The 24,568-nt window shown below is 37.8% G+C and overlaps 1 protein-coding gene across 3 annotated transcripts in view; it reads right to left on the bottom strand.

Annotated features, from left to right (window-relative positions):
• The window catches only part of rttn (rotatin), a 50,439-nt gene that overhangs the window by 6,671 nt on the left and 19,200 nt on the right, over positions 1-24,568 (bottom strand). For 2 of the 3 annotated variants that reach the window (XM_015386356.1, XM_015386357.1), the window contains exons 22-44: positions 24,435-24,531; positions 24,135-24,200; positions 23,837-24,025; positions 22,892-23,134; positions 21,324-21,480; positions 18,715-18,869; positions 17,588-17,807; positions 16,599-16,727; positions 15,415-15,525; positions 15,049-15,207; positions 14,662-14,739; positions 13,900-14,098; positions 13,654-13,763; positions 11,652-11,736; positions 11,220-11,421; positions 10,925-11,015; positions 10,456-10,606; positions 9,021-9,158; positions 8,272-8,474; positions 8,008-8,113; positions 5,950-6,047; positions 5,614-5,691; positions 5,111-5,237 (exon numbers count right to left, since the gene is read on the bottom strand). In XM_015386356.1, the coding sequence (XP_015241842.1) occupies positions 5,111-5,237; positions 5,614-5,691; positions 5,950-6,047; positions 8,008-8,113; positions 8,272-8,474; positions 9,021-9,158; positions 10,456-10,606; positions 10,925-11,015; positions 11,220-11,421; positions 11,652-11,736; positions 13,654-13,763; positions 13,900-14,098; positions 14,662-14,739; positions 15,049-15,207; positions 15,415-15,525; positions 16,599-16,727; positions 17,588-17,807; positions 18,715-18,869; positions 21,324-21,480; positions 22,892-23,134; positions 23,837-24,025; positions 24,135-24,200; positions 24,435-24,531 (3,192 nt within the window). The remainder of the gene's footprint in view (positions 1-5,110; positions 5,238-5,613; positions 5,692-5,949; positions 6,048-8,007; positions 8,114-8,271; positions 8,475-9,020; positions 9,159-10,455; positions 10,607-10,924; positions 11,016-11,219; positions 11,422-11,651; positions 11,737-13,653; positions 13,764-13,899; positions 14,099-14,661; positions 14,740-15,048; positions 15,208-15,414; positions 15,526-16,598; positions 16,728-17,587; positions 17,808-18,714; positions 18,870-21,323; positions 21,481-22,891; positions 23,135-23,836; positions 24,026-24,134; positions 24,201-24,434; positions 24,532-24,568) is intronic. The other variant, XM_015386358.1, reaches the window with a different exon arrangement.

The following is a 24,568-nucleotide window of genomic DNA, read 5'->3' as shown; positions in this document are numbered from 1 at the left end:
CTAGCCTGTATGTATTTTTTTGTATGTCATCGAGAGTATTTAAATGATTTTCAATCAGGAAAAAAATGTGCGATTAAAATGCGATTAATCGCGAGTTAGCTCAGGCATTGATGCGATTAATCGCGATTAAAAAAATTTTATCGATTGACAGCACTAATATATATATATATATATCAGATCACCATGGCCAAATAACCCCTTGTTCACATCTTTATCTGGATTTTGTCAACTTTCCGTAAAGAAAATGTAACATTTTATACTCAAGGCTAAAAGGAAATAATGTGAAACAAGAGTATCATCTGAAAGATGTCTTTCCATGTGAATTAAAGCTTCCTTATAAATCATAATATTAGTTAAAACTTCAACCTCTGCAATATTGCAATAAGAAAGGACTGTTTAGCTACAGCTTTTAGCCGTAATATTTCAGATGCCAATCATTGCAACCCTGCTTGTTTATAATATAGTCAGAACCTTGCCTGAACACCAGCTGCTAGTTTAGTAACCACAATGTTAAAACGCTAAAAGAACTGTGACGGCATTGTGGTGATAGATCTTTCGTGATTGGAAGACAAAATATTTCATGACCGCTACAGAATTTCAGGCCAACATCAAGCCACTACTGATAACAACCACACAGAAGTTCCCCTCCCTGTGTAAGAACAAGTTAACTACCACAATGAAACATAACCGCAGCAGCTTAGCTCTTTCCGTTTATCTTAATGCCAAAGATCTTGGCAGCCTCTGGCACCAATGAAAGCAAACAAATGCAGACTGGCCCCTCCGGTGGCCCACTGTCTACCACTACAGCCAAACATCCCTTCATGGCAAAGTGACATGTTTTGTATTTTTCCTCTTCTCAAAAGCAGAAAGTGTTGAGTAGAAAATTCCAAAATGATGAAGAGAAGTGGTTCCCTTTATGAATTTGATCATTTGTTAAATACCTATCTGCTGCAGTATAACAGACGCTCGTTAACTGTTCCTTTTTCAAAAAAGCAAGGAAACACTTGTGGCAATTTTCGGTCTAATTTTTGTACAGGTTGAAATGACTGCCTCGTTATGACAACTTTAATGTTCTGACTCTGGGTAGGAAGTTTAATATTTCTGCTTAACAGCCTCAGGCTATAGTTAATATTTATTATGCAGAAACAACCAGAATGCAAACACCAAAAAGTATGAAGGAAGTGAAAGAGGATAAATATGTTTTTTTTAAAACGAAGGTTTTGGCACAGTTCACATCAGTACACAGCAATCATCTCTGCTGCTGTAGTTTAAATGCAAAAAAAATAATAATAATAAAAAGAAAACCTAAATATTTTGACACTGATGGATGTTTGTTCAACTTGCTGGTTATACTAATCCTAGAATGCTCTCTCAAACGTGCCTTTTAGCCTGAGGTTATGCGTATTCCTGTCAACAAGCCATCGTGATATTGACAAGGTTTAAACAGGATCTCTGATATGATCTCAAGCATGCCAAGTGCTGTCTTCAATTTGATCAAGTATTTTGTAATACATGGAACATCTTAGCTCAGGTAAGAAAAAAAAAAAAAAAAAAGGCAGCTCCTTTTCATCATCACTTGGAGCGATTATTTAGGCTTTTACCAAAATATCTCCAGAAAATCAGAAGGGAGGGTGTAGTTAAAACAACCGTTCCACTTAAACCAGCAACACTAACAAAGTTTACGTGAAGGTGGTAGACAGGAGATAAAAGAGTGGGTAGAAATGCAGGCATCCCAGGAGTCTCAGTGATTGCCGCGGGGTGGATGGTGTAACACTAAGCCAGGCTGCATGAAGCCTGAATCCAACCTGCTGTTAAGTTAACCTTTAGGGAAATACTGTGGCTGACTTCAATGATTTCTGCTGCTTCGCAGCTTGAGCTGATGGGGTTGGGAGAGGTGTAGTTGGGAGGGCGTCTAAAGCAAGTCAGTTTAGATCAGAGTCTACACACAGCTCTGCTGTGGAAATGCTGCCAATCAAGTTTAGAGTTGCTTTCACTAACCTGTCACTGCTTATGAAGCCTCATTATCAGGAATAGCAAGAAGTAAAATAGGACAGAATTCAGATCCTCACAGATAAAAATGGATTTTCAGCACCCTGAACTTTTTCAGAAGTTATTATTTATTACAAGCTCTCACTTCAGTGTCTTTTTAAGGTGGATTTAATGCATTAATCCAACACAAAGCAGAAGATTACAGAGAAGTGAAAGGAGGACGTTACATAGTTAAATTTTTTATAAGGTAAAAATTGTGTGGTGTGCATCTGTATCCAGCTCCCCCGAGTGAACACTTAGCAGAAACACCTTCTGTTGCGATTACAGCTGAAAGTCTACTGAGGTGAAGCTAACCTGGCTTCCAAAGTTAAAACTGTAAGAGTTGTTCTGTAAGGCTAAATGGATAATGCCTGTTGAAAAATCTACTTTACTGGTCAAAAGATTTGTAACACTGATTGTTGGTTTTCAAGTGAAAATTATTCAGTTAACTGTCTTTTTGCACTCTGAAATTAACGCATGATGAAAATAACTAAAAATAAACCATAGCATTGATTTATGGACCAAAACAGTCTGTTGGTTAGTAAAAAAAAAATCCTTATCAAAAAACGTCAATGTCACAGAATAAAGTGTCTAAAATTATTATTATTTCAAATAATAACTCAGTAGTAAGCCTTTCAGTGCATTGCCTGCTTGCCTCATGGTCTGAAACAACCTTCAATTGTTATGCATACTGATGACACAACTATGTTCCACTCTGATTTAAGCGTTGGTCATACATCAGGTGTAGTTGGAAAAGAGTTCACTCTTTAAATGGTTAAATGATAATAATAAGTTTGTGAATTCTGATAAAACTAGCTCTACACTAATCATAAATAAACAACAATTGCAAGACATTAAAAGTCCAAACAAAGAGCTCTGTTCTAAAGCAAGTTACCTAAATAAAATCATCTAGTATCACTGTAGATCATCACTTGTTATGGTCTAAACATAATGACAGTATAATTAGTAAAATGGGCAAAGGTATTGCGGATGCATGACAATTTTCTTCTTTTGTTACTCTTACAACTTGACAGAGGTTAAATGATCCTCGGTTCTTTTTTTTTTTTTTTTTGACTACTGCTCGACTGTTTGGCTGCTGCTACCAAATCAGATTTATCTAAGCAGCAGTTAGTCCAAAACAACTTGGCATTTGGTCGTCCATACTCCTCTAGTGGTATTAAAAAGCACTCTCCTTTATTCTGGCCCATACTTAGGGTCAAGCTGCAGTATAATTTACCTATTTTTTTTTTTTTTTATAAAGAGGGTAATTTTAACAGACAAGAATGCTTTAGTGAAGAGCTTATTTATTCTAAACAGACATATTATTTCCCCAGATATGCTTATGTAACTTAAAGTCAAACTTTTTACAAAAGTCATTCATCTAGAGATTATCTCAAAAATATAATTTGTTTTTAAACATATATTGTCAATGTAAATAACTGTTTTGTATTATGATAATTGCTTTTTATGAACTGGACCCCTGGAAGATTAATAACCTCTCTGGTGCAAACTGTTGGGGATCCTAGTAAGTAATCAAATGAACACATTTGTTGCATTCTTTCTTTTTTTATGATGGAAATCGAATATTTTTGAGAAAGTTCTTCTGAAATCTGCTAAAGACATTACCAAATACGTGTGGCATTCCTTTTTTCCCCCCACTCTTCTGTCCAGTTCATCCCAAACCAGCTAAATGGGAGAAAGTGAACGATAACAAGTTTATAATCTTGTCTTTTTTTTTTGGAGCAGCTCTGGCATAGTTTAAACATATTTTTGGGGTCATTATATTGCTTTAATATGCATTGCTTCCCAAATAGGATTATACCACTTGCTATTGTATGGTGCTGCAACCTTAGATCCAATAAAACAGCCCCAGACCATCACACTTCCTTCTCTGCATTTGACAGGTGGCATTTGACACAAAGATCCGGTGTGATGAACCAAAGCTTTCCTATTTTGATTTATCAGTCCATAATACCTTTATTCAGTCTTTGGTTGTCCAATTGCAGCTTTTTAATGGCCCACAAAAACCTCTTTCAAACTCATCATTTCAAACCTGCTCTTCCCTTCACAACTGAAACTGAGACTTGCTCACAACAACTAATAATAAAGGTTTGCTTAAAGCCATTGTCAGATGTGGCCTTGGGGTTTGTCAGACCTCTTCCTGTTTCTGAATGCCTTCAAAGAAAATGGTACCAACTGCCTCCTCAACCTTCTTTGCAATCGTTTTATAGGAAAGACCAAAACATTCAATGTTACGAAGGTTTCTCACCTCCATTGTTAGCTGCCTTTTTACAACATTTTTGTAGCATAATACTATTAAACTCAAGCCCACAAGGGTATAATATTGTGTTCAGTTTAGTTTTTTGGTGGGGGTGAGGGGTATCTTTCTTTTCAACCACTTATTGTTTAATACTTACTTTTGTACCGTTTCAAGCTATTAGTTGTAGCTGAACAACTTTAATTGCAATAAATAACCGAAAACACAGGTTGTTCTAAATCCTTAGACCAGTATTGAATGTTGGAGGCTTAACAGAGATGGTCTATTGGATTTAGTTTGCTGAAACTGTGTTTTCAAGCACACAGTACCTCCTTAACCGGGCATTTAAGTGAGAAAGGTGCTGTGAAAATGTGAACCCTGCGCACCTCCAGTCAGGTAAACACATGCACTACTGCCCCACCTGCAGACAGAGAGCCAGCTTGAAAGTATGTAAGCACTATAAAGGGGGATTTTCCTTGAATGTTTTTTTTTCTTTAACTGTTGTTTTTTTTTTTCTCCCCCCAAATCAGCAGAAATACAAAACAACTTAGGCAAACCAGACATGTTCTCTTGTTTTATCTCTCACTGGTCCGAATCTGCAGGGAGACAGGCATGCGGCCTAATCGATCCTGACACAGTGCCCACTGTTACTCACAAGCAACCACGCACTGCTCTTATACATGGAAACACAATGTGTTCATTGCAAGGAACAATGGGACTCTTAATGCAAAGAGTGTATGACTCAGTGGTATTGCTAATCGCAGAAGGAGGCGACGGGACAGGCACAAACATTCAGACATAATCTACACAACATCTCATTTGCACCTGGGTGGCAATTTGCTGTGTAGACGCATAGGAGCTCCAGCACCGCTTCCATTGTGGGGTCGTCCAATAAGAGCCAAGGCCATAGAGCATAGAGTGTTGGCGTTAAACGGGCATCCATAGCAGCCACCTACACACATGAAAAAATTAGATTCACGAACCAGTAAAGAGAAAAGCTTTGAGTTACAGTGTTTGCAGAGTGAAAAAGGAAAACCTAATAATGTGACATGAGTGATGCCCACAAAGATACCTCTATTCAGCATAACTTGACTCAACAACTTCCTAAATGTGAAGGACATCAACACTAGGCTCCTTGGAGAAAATAACCGTGCATTTCCTCTAAATGTAACAAAACACTGAGATAAAGAAGCCCAACTAGAAGGAATTATAGCAGTATCTTGCACATTTGGATGAATCTCATTTGGAGGCACACAGCACCTGTACTGCGAAGTTCCATTAAAAAACAATTAACTGGGGGGGATTTAATAGCAGGCGTAGAGGCTCACTTTGCATTCATTGTTGCAATAAAGAGCACTCCGCAGGATCTCTGCAGTCAGCTTGACTTCTTTTAAATAGCCCACTTCCTGAAAATATGGAAAAACAAAAACAAAGAGCAACATGTTTAATTGCTCTGGATTAAAAACAGCCTTTACTGGCCTCATTAAACACTCGACAAGAAGAGTAAGAGAACAGCTGTACAATGCGTTTCATATTCATAACATTTCTACTGAAAAGCTCTTTGATGAAAGGCTCAGTTTTATTTAACCACACTGAGGAAAACTGTGCAATACATTGAGCAGTGCAGTGCTTGGGATAAGACGTCCCCTGCCAGCTGTGCACACCTTTTTGCTGTGAGAAGCTTTTCCAGGTCGGATGGACTTCAGGTGGAGGTGGGAGTGGATCTGCTTCAGCTGCTCCACACTGCTGTCAATTAAACCAGCTGAACAACGAGACAGAAAAAGAATCAAACAGTCATTAAAATACAGTACTGTAAAAAAAAGTTTATCTGTTTTGAGTTTATTTCTTTCCTTTTAACCACATCTAAAACCTTTAAATTATTTTTAAAAATGTATATTAACGACAACCCAAATAAATCACTTAAAGAAACTAAACCAAATGAGACAAAGTAACTTAACCTCAGCATTTGTTGTGCCATTCTTGTAATCAACAACTGCCATCAAGTATTTGTGATAACTCAGAATCATTCGCATTTTTTAAGAGGGGAATTTTGTCCAAGTTTTTTTTTTTGCAGATCTATTTAAAGGAGTCACTCTGAAAGGTTTCCAAATATGAATGGCCAGTTTCATCTGATTGAAGTTTTAGACTGGGCAAACTAGAAGCTTAGACCAGGGATGAGTAAAACTGAGAAAATTCACACTTCAGTTATGTTGATTGCTCTCAGATTTTATTTATTTTTTTTTTTTTTTAGACCTAAAACGTTACGTGGCTGCAATTATTGCTCTGGGTGCAGTATTGCACTGATTGAGAAGAGAAAGAGGAACAATAAATTCTGTTTCATGGGGTTTCTGTTCCTATTTTGGTTTTCAAGTGTATCTGTGTGTTTACACCTCTTGAATATTCCCAGTCTTTTGTCTTGTGATTTCTTGTCTTTTTTTCCTTCTCTTCTTCTACATATATCTGCTACTCTCATGCCACATCTTCTCCTGCTGCTTTTGCATTATGCTGCAAGAGAACTGCCCCAGATTAACAACATCACCACCAGTGGTTGAAACTGTGCCAAGATATTCGCTGGTCCGGTTTAGGGTCCTAAATGGGTTCACATTGGTGTGATCTATCAAGAAATTGGAGTCTAGTGTGGTGGAAAGCATTCCAAAGGGTTGGTTATAAAGCAGTATACATCTAGGAACAGTCACCATGGTGCTGAAAAAGCAGAAGAACCCAGAGAATCCCACCACATTTTCCCATAGATAGGGTTTTCCTTTCTTTCAAAGCTGGTTTTAGTTTAAATATCATAAACAACTAGCAAACCTTGTACTTTTGTCATTTCAAACTAAAGAATATCCTCCCAGCAATCCTTGGGATCAACATGTATTTAGCTTTTTTGTTCAGCAGTATATTTTACCTTAGAATTCTATACAGAAAACAATTTTCACTCAATCTCTGCCTTGTTCTTGAAATGTGGAAACTGACCGGCAGAGGTGAAAGAGACTTGAAATGCCATCGGCTCCAAGTGTAATTTGAAATTAAGGCTGATAACAACCACATGGCAATTTTTAAACCACTTCACAGAATTACCCCAGTGAAACATTACTAGAGCTGCAGAGGCGCAGAGTCTGTTTACTTTAATGCTGAAGATCTTGCCAAAAAAAAAAGGGACGATTGTTGATGAACTGTTGGAGTACAGTTATATTTGTGGACCAGACTGAATAACCACTGTTTTACATTTGACCTTCGATTAAAACGTTTTTCTACTTTGGTTTTGATAGAAAACATAGACTTCAGATGAAGCAAATATCCATCTTAAAATTAAGGTTTTATTATAAGAAAAATGCTGCAGCTGTTAATGACTTGCTATCATATCACTTCTTTAATTCCAAAGAAATATTTACAGTCAATTAAACAACAAGTGTGGACAAATATATTGCATGGCTGGAGAGCCTGAATTATAGTACCTGAATTTATAATACCTGAATTTATAGTACCTGAGGTATTTGCATAATTAGCCTTATTGCAGTCCAGGCAGTTTTTTGCAATATGCATAATAGGTACAATAACACTGTGATAATGAAAAAGTAGAGATATATGGTAATGGCCTAAACAGTTGAGAACAGAAACACCCACACACAGCTTTGAGTTTAATTGTGGGAAAACTTGACCAAGGATGCTTTTTTTTTCCTTTTTTTTTTTTTACAGATGACACCTGAGTCCTAAATAATTACCTTTGGCAGCGTAGCTTTGAGCTGTTGGACTGCAAGCTAGAAGCGTCATCAGAGCCCTAGCTGTGAGCCTCTTTAAAGGGTCTTGAAGGGTCCTTTTCTCAAAGCTCTGACAACAATGACAACCACTGCGTTAGTGTTACTGTACATTCATACACCTGTTTGGAAGTGTAAAACTTTCAACATAAACACAAAGGCAATCCTGGGGTTAGCAGCTCCTCCGCTGATCGAGGAAACTATCACATATGAAACAGTATTCACACCTACCTGCAATAACAGTTCACAGAGCTCGCTGGCAGCAGGACCGTTTAAGACATTTGACAAGGTGCTGCTGTGCTTAGATGTTGAGCTTCTGAGCTCTGTGCCGCGCAACTCAGTCTCCTCTGTGAAAACTGTGGAGAGGAACTGCAGAGCCACAGTGTGGAGCAGGACACCTGCATTTTTCTCATTCAGACACTGCGACAACGTTCCTGGAGACATGCAGCAACATTGATTATAATGAATGACAAACGCTTTTGGAATCAAAGTACGACAAAAAATAAAAAGGAGAGGGGGGGAAAGCTAATCCAAAGTTTAAAACCAGTGACAGCTGGATATTTGACTGTGATTGAAGCAGCCTGCGTCCACTAATCATCTGAATTTGTCAGTGAACGCAAAGACGGCGTAAACATCCTTGCTAACAAAAACACACACAAGCACAAAGGCTCGGCATTCATCTTTTACTGGACTCATTAAACGTCCTTGCTGCGTCATTAATCAGAGAGGAAGATATGAGTAGGAGGGGTAGAGGTAGTTTAATTATCCTATCCTTGCATCTGTTTAGAGAAAGTTTATACCACAGTAAAGACGCAGCTGGCATGTTAATATGTCTCTTTTTTATTTGTTTACCAAAGTTAAGATCTTGTAAATTTCACTAAAAAGAATCAAACTGAATATTCAGGATATGATTGTACAAGAAATTTTCAGGTTTTGTCACTTATACTCTCTCACAGAGCGGAGGTGTCCACATATTGTACCTGTGAATGTCCGCCAGCGTCTGCCCAGCGCAGCGGAGACAGATGGGTGAACTGCCGAGCTGCCTCTCTTCACCAGAGTGGCCAGAAGCATAAACACGTCCGTCCAGCAAAAGCAAACCACATCCCACGTACCTGGGTCTGAGGAGGGGAAACAGTGAGTCACCGACAATTTTATGACTGTAGAAATAGAAAGAGACACAGATCAGCAGTAGTTAAGCAAAAGGAGCTGATTAAATGCAGGCCCTAAACAGATCATAAAATCATGTATACAGTAAATTATAGGAATGCACAGAGTTTTGTAAAAGGGGTCTGCCCAGATAAACCTTTTCACATTTTTTACCGCTACAATCCCAACCTGAATGCATTTCATTGAGATTCACTGATAGTCAAATGGCTACAAAAAACATCCAGGGCTGCCATTAGGAAGTCCATCAAATAATAAGGTGTACAAATGGTGATGTTCTATCAAAGCCTCAGAAGTTGTTGAGGGAAGAACTGAAAAGCTTTCCTAAGCATATAAATTAGAACAAGGGCTGAAACAATTAATTAGATCAATCGTGATTAATTGATTATTGAAGTAATCATCAACTAATTAAGTAAGTAATCGATGGCTGTGGCCTTAAAAGGACAAAACTGACAAGAAGAGCATTCATTTTAGAAGCAATTAAGTCTCATTGTAACTCTGGAGGAACTGCAGAGATTCAAAGCTCAAGTGAGAGAATCTGTTTACAGGCAAGTTTAGCTTTAAATAAAAAAGTGTAAAAAATTTTTTCTCCCCCAATATGTCAGAGGTCAATCTAAATCTGAAAGCTGAAACAGACAAAGAAATAATTGTCTTGAAAAGGTATGTCTGTTGATTTTCTGAAATTTCCCTCACTTTAAGCTTTTATGGCATCAACAGCTGATTCTTTAAAGAACCAGCTTAGAAATCCAAAGATTTCTATTTCTATATTTGTATATACAGTAGAAATATACTTTCCTTCAGAACTTTGTAATTTTTCTTAGAGATTTTGCATCAAATCTCAGAAAATTTTGAGGTTTTAGGTTGTAAAATGGAAAAAGTATTTAAAAAAAAAAAGCCTAAGCTGCATTTTCCCCAGGCACTGTATACAAACTATACAATCTAGGGCTGCAAGTAACAATTATTTAACAAATCGATTACTCTGTTGATTGTTTTTACGATTAATTGATTGATAATTGGATAGAAAAAGGTTCCTTTAAGACTTTTTACCAAATTAAACCAAGTGAAACTAAAACTTTTCCACTTAAGGAGTTCTGGATAGAGCATATTGATCCAAATCTTTTTTTTATCTTAAATGCAAAAAGTTTACATATTCCTTTTACAATGTTGGTATAAATGCTGCTCAAGGTGGGTCGCTCTATCAGCTAAAGACACTTTCAATTTTATTGATGAATTTCATCATGGGAGCCTGACCTAATGATTTCATGTCCAGCATGAGAACAGCCACAAGATTAGACGACAGCCTCTTCAGGAAGTCCGTCTGGCCAATCAGCTCTTTGCTCTCCGTGACACAAGATCGCAGCAGTTTGGAAAAGCTTGATAGGAACTGGAGTGCAGTGACAAACTGAAAAAGTAAAAAACACAAATGCAGACAGAATTACACAGAGCAGGAAAAAAAGAACAAGCAACATTTGTTGTCAAAGTTGGAGAAAAACAAGAAAACAGTAACTAAGATTTAAAGAAAAACCAAACCCCAATTGTATGCCTAGAGCCTAAGCTTATTAAGCATTCCACCCACACTAAAAATGTGGAGGTGCACTAAGATAACCTGTTCTGAAACTGGCATAGAGTTCCAGCCCACGTATTTTGTGGTGGATCATAATAATGAAGAAACAGCAACTGGAAAACTTCCTAAAACATCGCTTCAATCTGTGCTCTTTACCTGACGCTTGATGTCTTCTCTGGTTCCAGGAAGGATGCTGGGTGTCTTCAGCTCAGTCAGACATTTTTCCATGAGCTCGATATCTACTAAACTAAAAAGGAAAAAGAAAGAGACAAGAGAAAGAGCTGTAGAAAAAAATGCCATTAAATATGAAAAACAATATTTTTGGTTTATTTATTTCTACTGTATAAATGCAGAACTAAAAGAAAAAAAAAAACTGGTATCCTGAGTATCCCAGGACTGCTTTCATTAACAGTATAGAGAAGTGACAGTGTTGCATATAGTATGACTATACCTGCTCAGAACCTGCAGTAGCTGGTTTTGTTGGATGGCAGTGAGGGTGAAATCTGGTAGTATGGCCAACAGATTGTTCAGCAGGCCACACTGGGCTGTCAGGAGGTCAGGAGTTACCACGACAACAGCTTCCACGCCTGAGGGCTCGTCTTGTTGGGAGTCCTGAGAGGGAGTAGAGTTGCTTGTGTCTCTGTCACTCTGACCTGTGAGACATGTCAAAAGACAGTGTATGAATCACATCTCGGTCCGTCTCTTGTGACGTCCAGGTAGCCGAGAAAAAAATATGAGAATTCTCGGAATTGTATGAGTTACAGTGGTTTTTGGATATCAACTGTAACCGACCACATGATGGTTTACATTTTCTAATAAAAGGTTGATTTTAAAGTATATGTGGAGAGTTCAAAGTCTAGACAGATTGTTGTTTCTGTAGTACCTTGAGCCATCAGTCTGGCAGGAGTTACATCTGGGATGCTCACTGGGGAGGAAACTTTAGGAGAGTTTAGCCGTGAACCTTTACTCTGTAACAGAAAAAACATGAGCCTTGGAGGATTCATTTCACTTGAGTAACAGGAAAACAATTTCATTTGATCAAAAGGTCCTATGAGAGGCTGAGCTAAATGAAGCTAGACATGATTAAAGCACGGTGACTAAAGTTACCTATATTTTCAAAGGAGAATTTGCTCTTTGGAAAATCTTTCTGAACTTTTTTTATCAGAAGCACAAATATAACTAAATATATGAGAATTCATGAGCAAGGAGAAACAAAAGGGATGGATCATAACTATTATTAAAGTGACACGTCGAGCTACAAATTGATTAACTTGTGCTTATTTATGCATTTTTCTTAGCTCGTGTGGTTCGATAAGCAGCTGCCTAAATAAGTTAAACTATGTTCCAGAATCGGTACATTAAGTAAAATTAGGGGGAGTTAAGGAAGCGTTTATGTATACATACAGTATAAAGTAATATTCTATATTTAACAGATTAGAATAAATTGCTTAATAAATCAGACCAATGTGGCTAATGATGCTCATTTGTCAAAAGTATATAAAAAAAACTTGAATCAGGTGTTTGACATACTTTCCATAAGATTACATTTCTCTGACATTAAAATGTCTCTTTTATTGCTCTGAATTATTATTTTCATCTTTCATGGTGGATTTCCATTATCTGTAATCAGTAAATCATTATTATTAACAAACAGGTAAAAACATCTGTCTGTGTGTAATTACTCTACATGAATTCAGTAACTGGGAAAAAAAATCTTTAATAATATAGTACTTTGGTGAGTATCACTGTAGTGTATTAAAAAACAAGAGAAATACCTGATACCATAGAATAAAACAGGGTTCTTTGATTAAAAAGTGCATTTTTTTTTTCCCACCCAATGTCTAATTAAAAATATAAAATTTTCTACTACCATGAATCACACTCCATCACTTTTACTGAATCTAATATTCATGGTTTATAGTTGTTTTCACAATTTTTAAAACATAAAATAAAAAACTTGCAAAGATTGATCCTTGTGAATGAATGAATGAAGGAAGGAAGAAAGGAAGGAAGGAAGGAATAACAGTAGGAAGAACGGAAGGAAGAACAGGAAGAACGGAAGGAAGAACAGAAGGAAGAACGGAAGGACGGAAGAACAGAAGGAAGAACAGAAGGAAGAACGGAAGGAAAAACAGGAAGGAAGAACAGGAAGAACAGAAGGAAGAACAGAAGGAAGAACAGAAGGAAGAACGGAAGGAAGGAAGAACAAAAGGAAAAACAGAAGGAAGAACAGAAGGAAGAATGGAAGGAAGAACAAAAGGAAGAACGGAAGGAAGGAAGAATGGAAGGAAGAACAAAAGGAAGAATGGAAGGAAGAACGGAAGGAAGAAAGGAAGGAAGGAAGGAATAACAGAGGGAAGAACTGAAGGAAGAACAGGAAGAACAGGAAGAATGGAAGGAAGAACAGAAGGAAGAACAGAAGGAAGAACGGAAGGAAGAACAAAAGGAAGAACGGAAGGAAGGAAGGACAAAAGGAAGAACGGAAGGAAGAACGAAAGGAAGGAAGAACAGAAGAAAGAAAGAACAGAAGGAAGAACAGAAGGAATAACCGAAGGAAAAACAGGAAGGAAGAACAGAAGGAAGAACAGAAGGAAGAACGGAAGGAAGAACAGAAGGAAGAACGGAAGGAAGAACAGAAGGAAGAACAGAAGGAAGAACAAAAGGAAGAACGGAAGGAAGAACAGAAGGAATAACCGAAGGAAAAACAGGAAGGAAGAACAGAAGGAAGAAGAGAAGGAAGAACAGAAGGAAGAACAGAAGGAAGAACAAAAGGAAGAACGGAAGGAAGAACAAAAGGAAGAATGGAAGGAAGGAAGAACAAGGAAGAACCGAAGGAAGAATGGAAGAAAGAATAGAAGGAGGGATGGATTTTTTTTCCCACATACTGCCGTGTTGCTGACTGCAGTGCTTGAAGTGGAAATGGAGCTGGAACTTCTTCCAGAGGTGATGCTAGGTTCTGGCTCACATCTCAAAAGCAGTAGAGAATTGTCTGAATCTAAATAACCACATTGACAGAATTAAAAAAAATAACACACATGAAGTCTCACAGAATTACAAAATTATGGTATTAGTGAGCATAATCATTGTCTTTGCTGTGATCCATCATGATGACTAAGGAAATCGGGGCTTACCAGAAAAAGAGCTTTCCTGAAGACTCGGATTATGGCTCCCCAAAGGCTGTGGCTGCATGTTGAATGTGTACCTGCCACGGTAGCAAGTTGAGGCAGAGAGAGCCACATTGTGGAAAAACTGACAGTGGTACAGCAGAGCCTGCAGTGCTGGAAGACCCACCAAAGACACACCGGATACCTCATCATGGACACAGGGCTGCTAATGGGGGGATTTGACATGAGTTGTACAGAAATAATAAAGTGAACAAACTTCACAGAGGCAAATGATGTCACTTAAATTTAAAAGCTGATATATATATTTGAATATATTATATATACAAACATAAAATTTTCACATTTGCCATTTCCTAAGAGGTGACATTCGGTGCTTCCCACACAAAAGCGTAAAAAAACTCAGTCTGTTGTTTTTTCACCTCACCACCAATATTATATATTATATATTATATTCTCCCCATCTTTATAAAGTTGTTCGCAGATACAGCTCACTTCCCAAGTACCTGCATCCTATCTTAGGATGCATTTGGAGTTTTGATTGAGAGCTTAATTAATCTGGGCATTAATTCTCTATGCGTGCACCGAAATCTAAATACACCTTTAATTCAGCAACATGCCTGATCTGAACTCAAAAGCAATTTTCTTTATAAACAAAAGTTCTTGAAAGGGTGAGAGAGCTGATCCAGATGGAGGAAAATAACAAGAAAGGGGGTAGAGAAAGTTCAGGGTCTGTATGAGGGTTTTTAACTGGCAGGCAGATCTGCTGACCTGCCAGTGGGAGTCCTTGGCCTCCTCTCCGTTGGCAGGCATAGGCATCACCAGCAAGTTCTGCAAGATAAACGCAGCCTGGACACACAAACCAATAGAGAAACACACACACACATACACACACACACACACACACACCGTCTGGGTTAAGGTGGACTGCTCCAGCAACAGTGCCATCTACCTGCCTTTATTTGGTAATGCAATTTTTAAAGCTCGAGTGGTCTTACTTATTAAAGGTACAAAGCATAAGTTACAAGAATGTAAAATAAGAGACAAATAAAAAAAACGTGCATATTTTGGCTCATTGTGCAGAGTTCTTTATTCCCCATGAAGTGATAAAACATAACAAGAGTTCTTTGATCATGAGGGACAGTTTTTTCACCGTACCTCTCTGCGAACCATGCTGCTCTCTTGTTGGTCCAAAAGGATGTTAAGCAGCGTGCCCCACAGACCTCCGCTGATGTTCTGACAGCTGGCAGACAGAGCCTGGCAGCCACTGGGCATGGAGGAGAGAGCGGCGCCTAAACTCAAACTGGCAAACCTCACCTGACAGAGGAAAAGGAAAAAAAACATCATATGCTTCAAATGTTAAATATAAAGAAATATACAGCAGCTCCTCCGAAGTAAATGGAATCATTATAGCTTATTGTGTGTTTCTTATGAGTTTCATCATATCTGAAAATGTAAGAAATGCAGAATTAGTTTTCATGACGTGATAAAAAGTGAGTAACAGAGGCTGGTGAACAACCTTACCTCTTGATCTCGGTCCACCCAAAGCGGGACAAGCCAAGCCAAACCCAGCTGAGAGCCACTGACTTCCTCTGCAGTTCCATCGTTCCCGAATGACCACTGAGTTATGAAGTCCTAATGTCAGGAAACAGCCTTGAATTAACTGAAATGCCTCTTAAACTCTGTCAGAGCCATTACGAATAAAGACCTGTAGGTTTAACCAGAGTACTTTCAAAATCCCCCATGCTCCTAAAACTTAACATTTTGCCATAGTGGAATTTCATATAAAAGACAAAGCAAACATTTTTTTGGCTGTGATTACAACTATTTGGAATATTTCTCTATAAGCTGTGCATTCTTTGCACAAACGTTCAGTTCAGACAAGCCGGAGAGAACATCAACGGAGCTCTGGGGCCCTAAGCAAGACCCTTAACCCCACACTGCTCCCCAGGCACCACGCAATGGCAGCCCACTACTCCACAAGGGGATGGGTTAAATGCAGAGAGTGAATTTCCCCATAGTGAGACTATAAAAAGATTTACATTACATTAGATAATAATCTATAACTGAATGCTGCTTTAAACTTCTTCACAGCCTCCTCCCTGACTTATCCGTTGAATTCTTCCGTCATCAACAAAGCAGTGATGTTTTTTTCCCCTAACTAATGTGACTTCTGATGGAAAGTTGCTGTTAATTTAGTGAGATTTCAAAGAGATTTCATCACAACAACACTCGCAGGTTTCTGGAAGATCACCAATTTCTGATCTTTAAAATGCCTCTGATTTAGCCCGATACAGATTTTTTTTTTTTTTTTTCATAACTGACAGTCATTTGTTTTAATATCACAACACACCTTCAATATTTCAATCTTATCTAACTTAAGAGCGGTAATCAGTATGAGAGAGACATTAAAAAAGTCTGCAATAACTGCCTTTGCAGAGGTAGATAAGATCGATGGAAAAGATCATTTTCACACCCAAGTATCGGCCGATTAGCAATCTCCTAAAATTAAGCAAATCAAGGCCGACTGGTCGGTGCATCCCTAAAACATACGCAATACTTTTCAGATTTTTATTTGAAAATTTTCCATCCAACTAATAACCATGTTGCATTTTGTGTTGGTCTATCACATAAAATATCTAAATAGATGGAAATGTGTCGTTATAATGAGACAGAAATCAGTATATTCGCATTTCTTTATAACTTGCCTTATCCTTGTTCTCCGTCATCATCTCATGGGACAAGTGAAGCAAGCAAATAATGGCGTTCCTGGTCACACCTTTCCCCATGAAGGACAGGGAGTTCCCTCTCCACTCAACGTAAAAGGAAGAGATCACCTGTGTGAGTGACACAAAGATATCCTCCTAAAAACTAGGACATCATACAAAAAATATACCTATTTGACAGATTAAAATATTTTTTTTTTTTGACCACACAAAGCAAATTTAATGGCCTCTGTTTACAGTTAGCTGTTTCAATCAGCTCAAATGGTATGCTTGTTAAGTACTGCATCCAAACTAAACTTTAATACAGCTGAGAGACTAATTAGTTTGTTTTTGTGCACCATCAGTATGTGAGACAGCACAGAAGAGCAGATGAAGAGAGAAATGCCAAAGGCCGGCGGAGCTTTAGGACCCCATACTGCCAGCAAAGTCAGAGCAGAGGCCAGTCAGAGGATTAAAGAGGCATAGAACTGCTGTTCTGGACTTGGGTACATTTGAAACAAGACATGTAATGTATATGTGGACTAATTTTTCTTTATTATATTAGTATTAGAACAAAACAAAAACAAAAAGAGGTTTATGTGATGTGAAATATGCGATTTCACACATTTATGTGTTGCTTTGTTTTCAAGCAAAAGAGAACAACTACTTTTGACACCGATGTGCTGGTGATTGTTGTACAAGCTAATATTCCCTCTGTTTTATGCACTGCTGAACAGATGGAAAAAGCAAGGGTGATTAATCTCATCAGCATCCTCACAGAATGGCATATCTGATCGCCGAGATTTTTATCAATTGCAATTCATGTCTCATAAGTGCACTTTGCTGAATTTTAAATAATTCCTTAGAAATTTACATATTTTAGCATTTAAACGTTTCTGTAGGCACTTTAATATGTGGGGAAGCAGTAGGAGGTTGGCATAAACTCGAGTATATGAGCACACACAAAAATAAACTGAGGCTTTCGCACTCACCTCTAATAATCCGCTGAGATATTTGGAGCAGAGGGAGCTGGGCTCCAGGTCAGGGCAGTGGGAGCTCCAGCCAGGCTGGGCAGTGAGGCTGACCATGCCCTGCAGTGCCCTCTCCAGGCTGGGAAGGCCATAAAAACGCGGGGCATCAGACAACCGCAAGCTCTGAAGCAAGCGCAGTGCCAGCTGGCTCTTAAAGGGACCCACTAATGCCAAACATAGCCTGGACAGACAGGAAAGGAGACAGCGAGAAGTGAAACAAAGCAGACAGGCAGAGGGAAAAAAAAAAAAAAACAGGAGACAGAGAAAAATTGGAAGGAAAATAAGAAATTGATGACAGCCAAGTTTTCCTTTTTTTCGGTTCTAACACATTAGGCAAACTCATGAGCATTCAGGGACGTGGTTTCTTGGCTCATTTTTCAAGCTTTCCCTTTTGGGTTTTCATTATTTTTAAAAGGATTCCTTTGTTTTGTGTATAAATTCCTTCTTTTGGTGAAACAGTGACTTGAATAGAATAGAAATACCCGTATTATGTGGGCAAAAACAAGTCCAAATAAAACGACTGACTTACACACTGACAAATAATCTGAATAAAAACATTAAGCTGTGCAGCCGAAGATCATTTCAGAACTTATCAGAAAGAAAAAAAACACTGCAGTTATTAGTAGATAATAAGGCAGTTTTCAAGATATACAGAAGAAAAACAACAGTCTATTCACAGAACAATGTAAAATGATAACAAAAATCACTCTTAAGAGAAACTACAAAAATATATATTGCAAATTTACATTAGTATCAGATTAAGAGCTTATTCATCTATGACAATGTAAACTCAGTTTTGCATTCTATGACCCCTTTAAGCATCTACGATGCAGCTTTACGGCTCTCAAAGAGCTGAGCTCTGCAACAGCTCTATGTATGGGATGTTAGGCACTGTCCAACAGTGATTCTATCTTTCTTACTGTCCTTCTGTCTCCGGCCACCTGCACTGTGTCTAAGGGGCATCCTAGGACAGAGCTGATTCCTCAGAGCAGCTTATCCAACTGCTTCAGTTATGCTGCTATTTCAAACTAAACCATACAATGACCTTAAGCTAAATGATAACAGGTTTATGTTTGATACCAGCCTACCTGTCAGTCGTATTTGACAGTCTGATCATTAGGGTGTTAAAGAAGTTGGTGAGCTCTCTCTGCAGTCTCTGGCTGACATGTTTCGTTACCTCCTCAGGATCGTCTAAGCTCTGTGTCTCCGCACCATGGAGCAAATGAAGAAGAGCAGCAGTCTCCTAAGAAACCAGTTAATAAACAAAAATAGATATTTCTTTATCCAACTCTTCATTTACATAAATGTAAAGCTTACTAAAACATATTAGCAATGGCTTTATTTAGTTATTCAGTTTGTTTGCTGAAACTTAATGTGCTGAAATACACGATTGTTAGAATAATCCTGTTATAGAGATGTCACTGCAAAATAATTATGCGGTTTGTCTCTAAATCTGCTTAAATTCAAGATAACTTGATCATAGTTCAAATGTAGAGAGGTCTTGTAGAGTCATAAATTTAGTCCAAGTTATTTTCTATCGTTGGCTATGATGACCGAGGATCTTGAAAGCATGACGAGCCTTCAGCTTTGCAAGGTCATTGGCATAAAGGTTTACCTGGCAGCAAAAATAACCGAAATTTCTCAACATATTAGAGTTTTACATAGGTAAAAAAAAAAATAATATTTCTGTTGATGTTTAAATACAGAAAAAATTATCAAAATATTAATTCAAATATTAATCTTTGATCGTCTCAGACTTTCAATGTGAATCCTGTGTTTAATTCAGTGAGAAGTTCACACCAAACAGTCAGTCAGAAGAGTTATAATGGCTTATGTTATAGATTGCTTTGTATATATCTAGGGGCTTCTTTGACACCTCAGGGAAACAGCTTTCAAAGCAGATTGATGTTTTTAATAATTCTCTTTAACTTTTTCATGACAAGAAGCAGGCATTCTCTTCCCAAATCTGTGGGTCCATCCAGATTCATCAAATCAGGGAGTGGAAATATTTTTCAATGGTTGCTGTAATAGGCGCCGTTTGAATGATGCTAGCAGTACAGAAGGGTAGGGGAATGATGCTGCATGCTTTCCATCATAGTACATAGTCAGACCATTTTGGTAACAAACAAAATACATTATTTCTTTAAACATACTCTGTGCTACACATGCAAATGTGTGCACTTTCATTGGTTTTTGGTTTTATAATGAAGCTTTTCATTACATTTGTGTAACTTACATTTTTTTGTCATTCTTTACAGGAAACAATACAGATTGAGGGCCTGGTTGGTTAGACAATGTCCACTTTATTCTACTAGCCCATCATCCAAAGGCATCACATGTAACTGATGGAGCTGCTAATCAAAAACTTACCACCCCTAATAACTTCTTTCCCCACCGAAACCAGAAACAAGGTGCTGATGAGAATCTAAATAGGAAGAGGGCTGACCTCAGGTACAGCCCTGTCTTTATGCTGCAGGCAGCTTTGGAGGGTCACAGAGATGGTGTCATCATTGGAAACCTCTGCTTCTCCTTCATAGATAACATTTTAGGCTATTGTGGACTCCAGGGTTATATTATATGTTTGTCTCTTATTATATTGAAATTATCTTCAAAATTTTTTTTTAAGTTTGTCAAGTTATTAATAATTATAAAATGACTGAATGTTAATATGTTTGATTCCTTATTTTAAGGTTTCCCAACTCAGATCAAATAGAAACTTAATACTTTTTAATCTATTTGAAAATTCATACATTTTGAGGTATAAACTGAGATCCTCCCTTCTGTTTATTTTAGAGTGAAAAACAAAACAGCTAAAGGCTATTTGCCCTTCGGATCATTTTGATACATTCTAAGGCTAATTAGTTTAAAACCTTTGCTCAAAACGATGCATAAATAAAAAAAAACCTTCTATTTATTCTATTAAAAAGAATAATAATTAATATGCTCTTGGCTGTCACATGGTGAAATTTCTTACTGATCAGTGAATGCTTTATGCAAGTGTATGAAGCGACAGATGTTCCTGAAACAGCTCAGTAATTACAGAAAAACAGAAGAGAAGAGCGAAGCTAACCCCTACCAGGCATTAAATCTGAGTCTTCTTCAGCCACCGGGGAAGGACTTATTGTTTACACAAACATTAATAAGCAAACTAAAGTGAGACTGATTAAATAAAGAAAGCAGCTCTCCTTACTATAGCAGACGGCTTTTTCTAAATAAGAATCCTACGTTTTTGTTTTTTTAGGAGCTCGGGAAATTATATATAATATGTCTAAGGGGAAATGCTACATGGCTGATTTTCTGTTGTTATTAGACCATAATGTGTTCAGGGGGTTTGACAATCTGTGTGATTTATTCGGGTTTGATTGTTGATATGAAAGCTCCTGCACTAAGGAGGATCATCATATAACTAGGTTATGGAGATGCTTTACTGAAACTGGTGAGCAGCCCCGTATTACAGACAAACACTAATAAGTTATGCTGTTAAGGTTTAGATTCTAACAGAAGAGAAGGTTAATTCACATTCATATTACTAAAGCCAATAATTTGCATTTCCAAACTATAGAATAACTCAAACAACATTGTGGACAAAATAATAGCATGGTTTCTGTTTGCATCATAAATCTAAGAAGAGTGCAACACTGCTGCAGCAAGGATTTTTTTTTTTCATCCACGTCCATAAAGTGTAAATGATCTGGACCTGGTTGAGAAGCAGCTCCAGTATCCAGCGCAGGTCGCGGTCCTCCTGGTCAGAGGTACGCTCTGTGGGAATTTGTTTGAAGTAGGCATTCAAAAATGTCACAATTCCCACCAGCAACCTTTCATCCTCAACACAGGCTGGACGCACCTGGAGAAACCTGCAGGGAGGGAGAGACAGCGAGTGTGACTGTCATGGCAAGAGAGACACAGGCGAAAGGCTTTTCACAAATTCAGTGCAGGTACTATGCAACCAATCTGCCTTTATTTTTTTGCTTGTTTATTTTGCTCTTTATGATGAAAAATCACAGCAAACAAGCTTTAACTGTAAAGAAAAACCCAAGAACTACAATGGAAAGACATAGAAGGGAGAGAAATGCATAAATACAGGCAAACTAATGTCAACAATTCAATAAAGATTAATGATATGAAAGCAGTTTCTCACGATTTTATTAGCAATACCGACAGAAAGCAATGGTGAATAAAAAAACTAGGCTTTTTGGGGTTTTGTTTTACAAATAAAATTTTAAATAGTGTGGTGTGTTCAGTCCCATTTACAATGACACTCACTATTACTGCTATAATACCACTAAATTTAATTTCTTTCTAAATCATCTATTTGGTAACTTAAATCCACCTGTGTTAAATCTGTGTAAATTACTCTCAGAATATTATTGTTCGGTAAAGAAAAAGATTTTTGATGGTAAAAATCAGACAAAACCTCTGAATTCCTACAAACTCTGACCCGCTTCTCTGGTAATGAAAAGTTGGCCCACAGCATGAGGCTGCCACTTATGTGTTTCACCATGGGTATAGTGCACAGCTAAATGTTTCAGTCTACTCTGATAAGAACACATTCTTCCATATACTTACATCATGGCTTGTAGTTAATTGTATACAGACCTTATGTTATTTTTTTCAAATTTTGAGAAAGATGTAACATTTGTTAAAAAAAAAAAAATGCAATTATCTGTGTCGGTCTATCAAATAGAATAAAAGAAAAACTAAAAGATTATTGTTTTAATGTTACCAAATGTAAACTTAAAGTTCATGGTTCTGAATATTTCGACAAAACAAGGTAAGGTGTCGTTTGTATTAAGAAGCTCACTCTCTGTACTTGTATAATATTACAAAATTATACATTTTAAGTCTTTTTATTTACATCTAGGCAAAGAAAAAAATACAGAACAACATAAAAAACCAAGCTAAGAAATAACCAAGCATTTATACATGTAAAAAATATAATTTAAACACCACTCAGTTAAAAAAATGTATTAAATTAAATATTATGACAAACTGCAAGCATAAAAAAAAAACAAAAATATTGTTAAAAGGTTCAATTACATAGTACAAAATAGGCTTATTTTGGAAACAAACTGGACTTTTGCACAGTGAATGTCAGGTTAAGTCCAATTAAAACCTGCTTTGTGGTTGCCATGACCCGGGTGACTGAGAATTTCAACAGGCATGTCGATTTACATAATTGTTATTTGAAAAGACAAGATAATAAAGCAGGCTTTGGCAATACTCTATGCAGAATAAAAATGCTTTTTTAATGTGTCAGCAGAATACCTGGTCAACACTGTCTGCCAACTGAGGGACTGAAGGATGTCTCTGCAGCTGTGGGTGGGAACATGAGGTAGAGCCAGACTGTTAAACAACAAGTAGAGGTTGAGTCTGGACAGAGCAGAGGCCACAGATCTGTGTCCCTCTGCCGTCACGATGGCTTGGATGCAGTCACACAGCGCAGCTGGGAGGTGCATTGCCCTGAGCGACGAGATCTGTGACTCCGACAGCTTCAAGTCAGGGTGAAATCTGTTGGAGTCAAAATGTGAGCAGTCAAAAAATACATACATCAATATTTTAAAAGCAGGGATCTGCATATAGTCCTTAGAAGCAAACAAACGACTGGATTAACAATACACAGGGGCCATTAATGTACAGAAGATAGATTTACTTTCTAAGTGAGACAGATACATCCATGTCATACTTGTTGCTAGCAAGAAGCAGAGAAGAGGAGCAAACATTAATTAAAAACATAATTCTTTAGAGCAGCACGTGCGAATATTAAGATGAATCCATCTTAAGCAGCTGCTCTTCACTCAATCACAGCACCATGCAGCATCTCGGATGAATTCATCTACCAATGGCGTGTTTCGAACATCTTAGTCAAGCTGGTTAAAACTGTAGAGAGGCGCTCTCATTTGTTTAAATTAGGTCACATTAGGGCTAAATGAAGACGGATGAACACAATATGCCACAACTCTGGTGCTGATACGCTGCTGAACTTCACACTGGATGTGTTGTTCAAGGGTGATACAATGCAGGCTCTTTGTTTGCATGAAAATCCTGTTATTGTTTCTGCTCTGATCCTGTAAACCAACATCTGCTTAACGTTCCTTCTTCAAACTAAATATATTGGAAATGTTAGCCGCTAAATAAACACTGAGCATTACCGACAAAAATTAAACATTTCCTAACTGCATGGAACAAGTTGGAAATTAATAAGAGCCTTACTGAGAATCACCAGCAACACTGTGCACTTTCTCCAGGACATTATCTATCCCAGAATGCCATGCAGCATTCCAGGCCACCTGCAAGGCTTGGCGGGTGGAGCTTAGGGTGAGAAGGTCAGAGGAAGGAGCCAAGATGCAGCAGTACGGGCTGACGGCGTGATGAGTCGCTGCTTGGAAGGGAATGTTGTATCTTTAGGAAACAAAAGCAAACATTAAAAAAAAAAAAACGCTGCTGATGTTTGCTAATCAGGTGTTTCCATGAGGCAGGTAAAGCTGATTTTCTTTTTGACCTGCCGTACCTCCTAACTGCTGCAACCGGTAGAGAAAATGCTGAGAGAGAGGCATCTTTGGTGGATTTCTCTGACCTGATGAGAAAAATCCCTAACATGTTTATAACTAGGCTAAACAGTTACGAAGGTTGAAAAGTTACCAAGTGTTAATAAAATAACAAATAATAAACCTGTAAAACAAAATGATCATGAAATGTTCATTATGTGCCAAACTATTTAAAGCAAGCTTAGGTAACAAAAATCTATAGTAGATAGCTTTAATGTAAGAACAAGTCCTTGGTGGCTTGTAGTACGAAAACATAAACCAACCAGGTCTCGATGCTGGCGATCTCATCAAAAAGCAGCAAACACATTAGGACGGCCGTTTCGGTTCCATTGCCTTTTATTTCCTTCAAAAGCAATGATGCTGCAGAGAAGAATAAACATTCGTAAAAGAAACTAAG

Source organism: Cyprinodon variegatus, unplaced genomic scaffold (genome assembly GCF_000732505.1).
Source record: "Cyprinodon variegatus isolate N-32 unplaced genomic scaffold, C_variegatus-1.0 Scaffold365, whole genome shotgun sequence".
Taxonomy (NCBI): Eukaryota; Metazoa; Chordata; class Actinopteri; order Cyprinodontiformes; family Cyprinodontidae; genus Cyprinodon; species Cyprinodon variegatus.
Note: the sequence above shows the minus strand (reverse complement) of the source record. Positions and strands in the feature narration are given on the sequence as shown.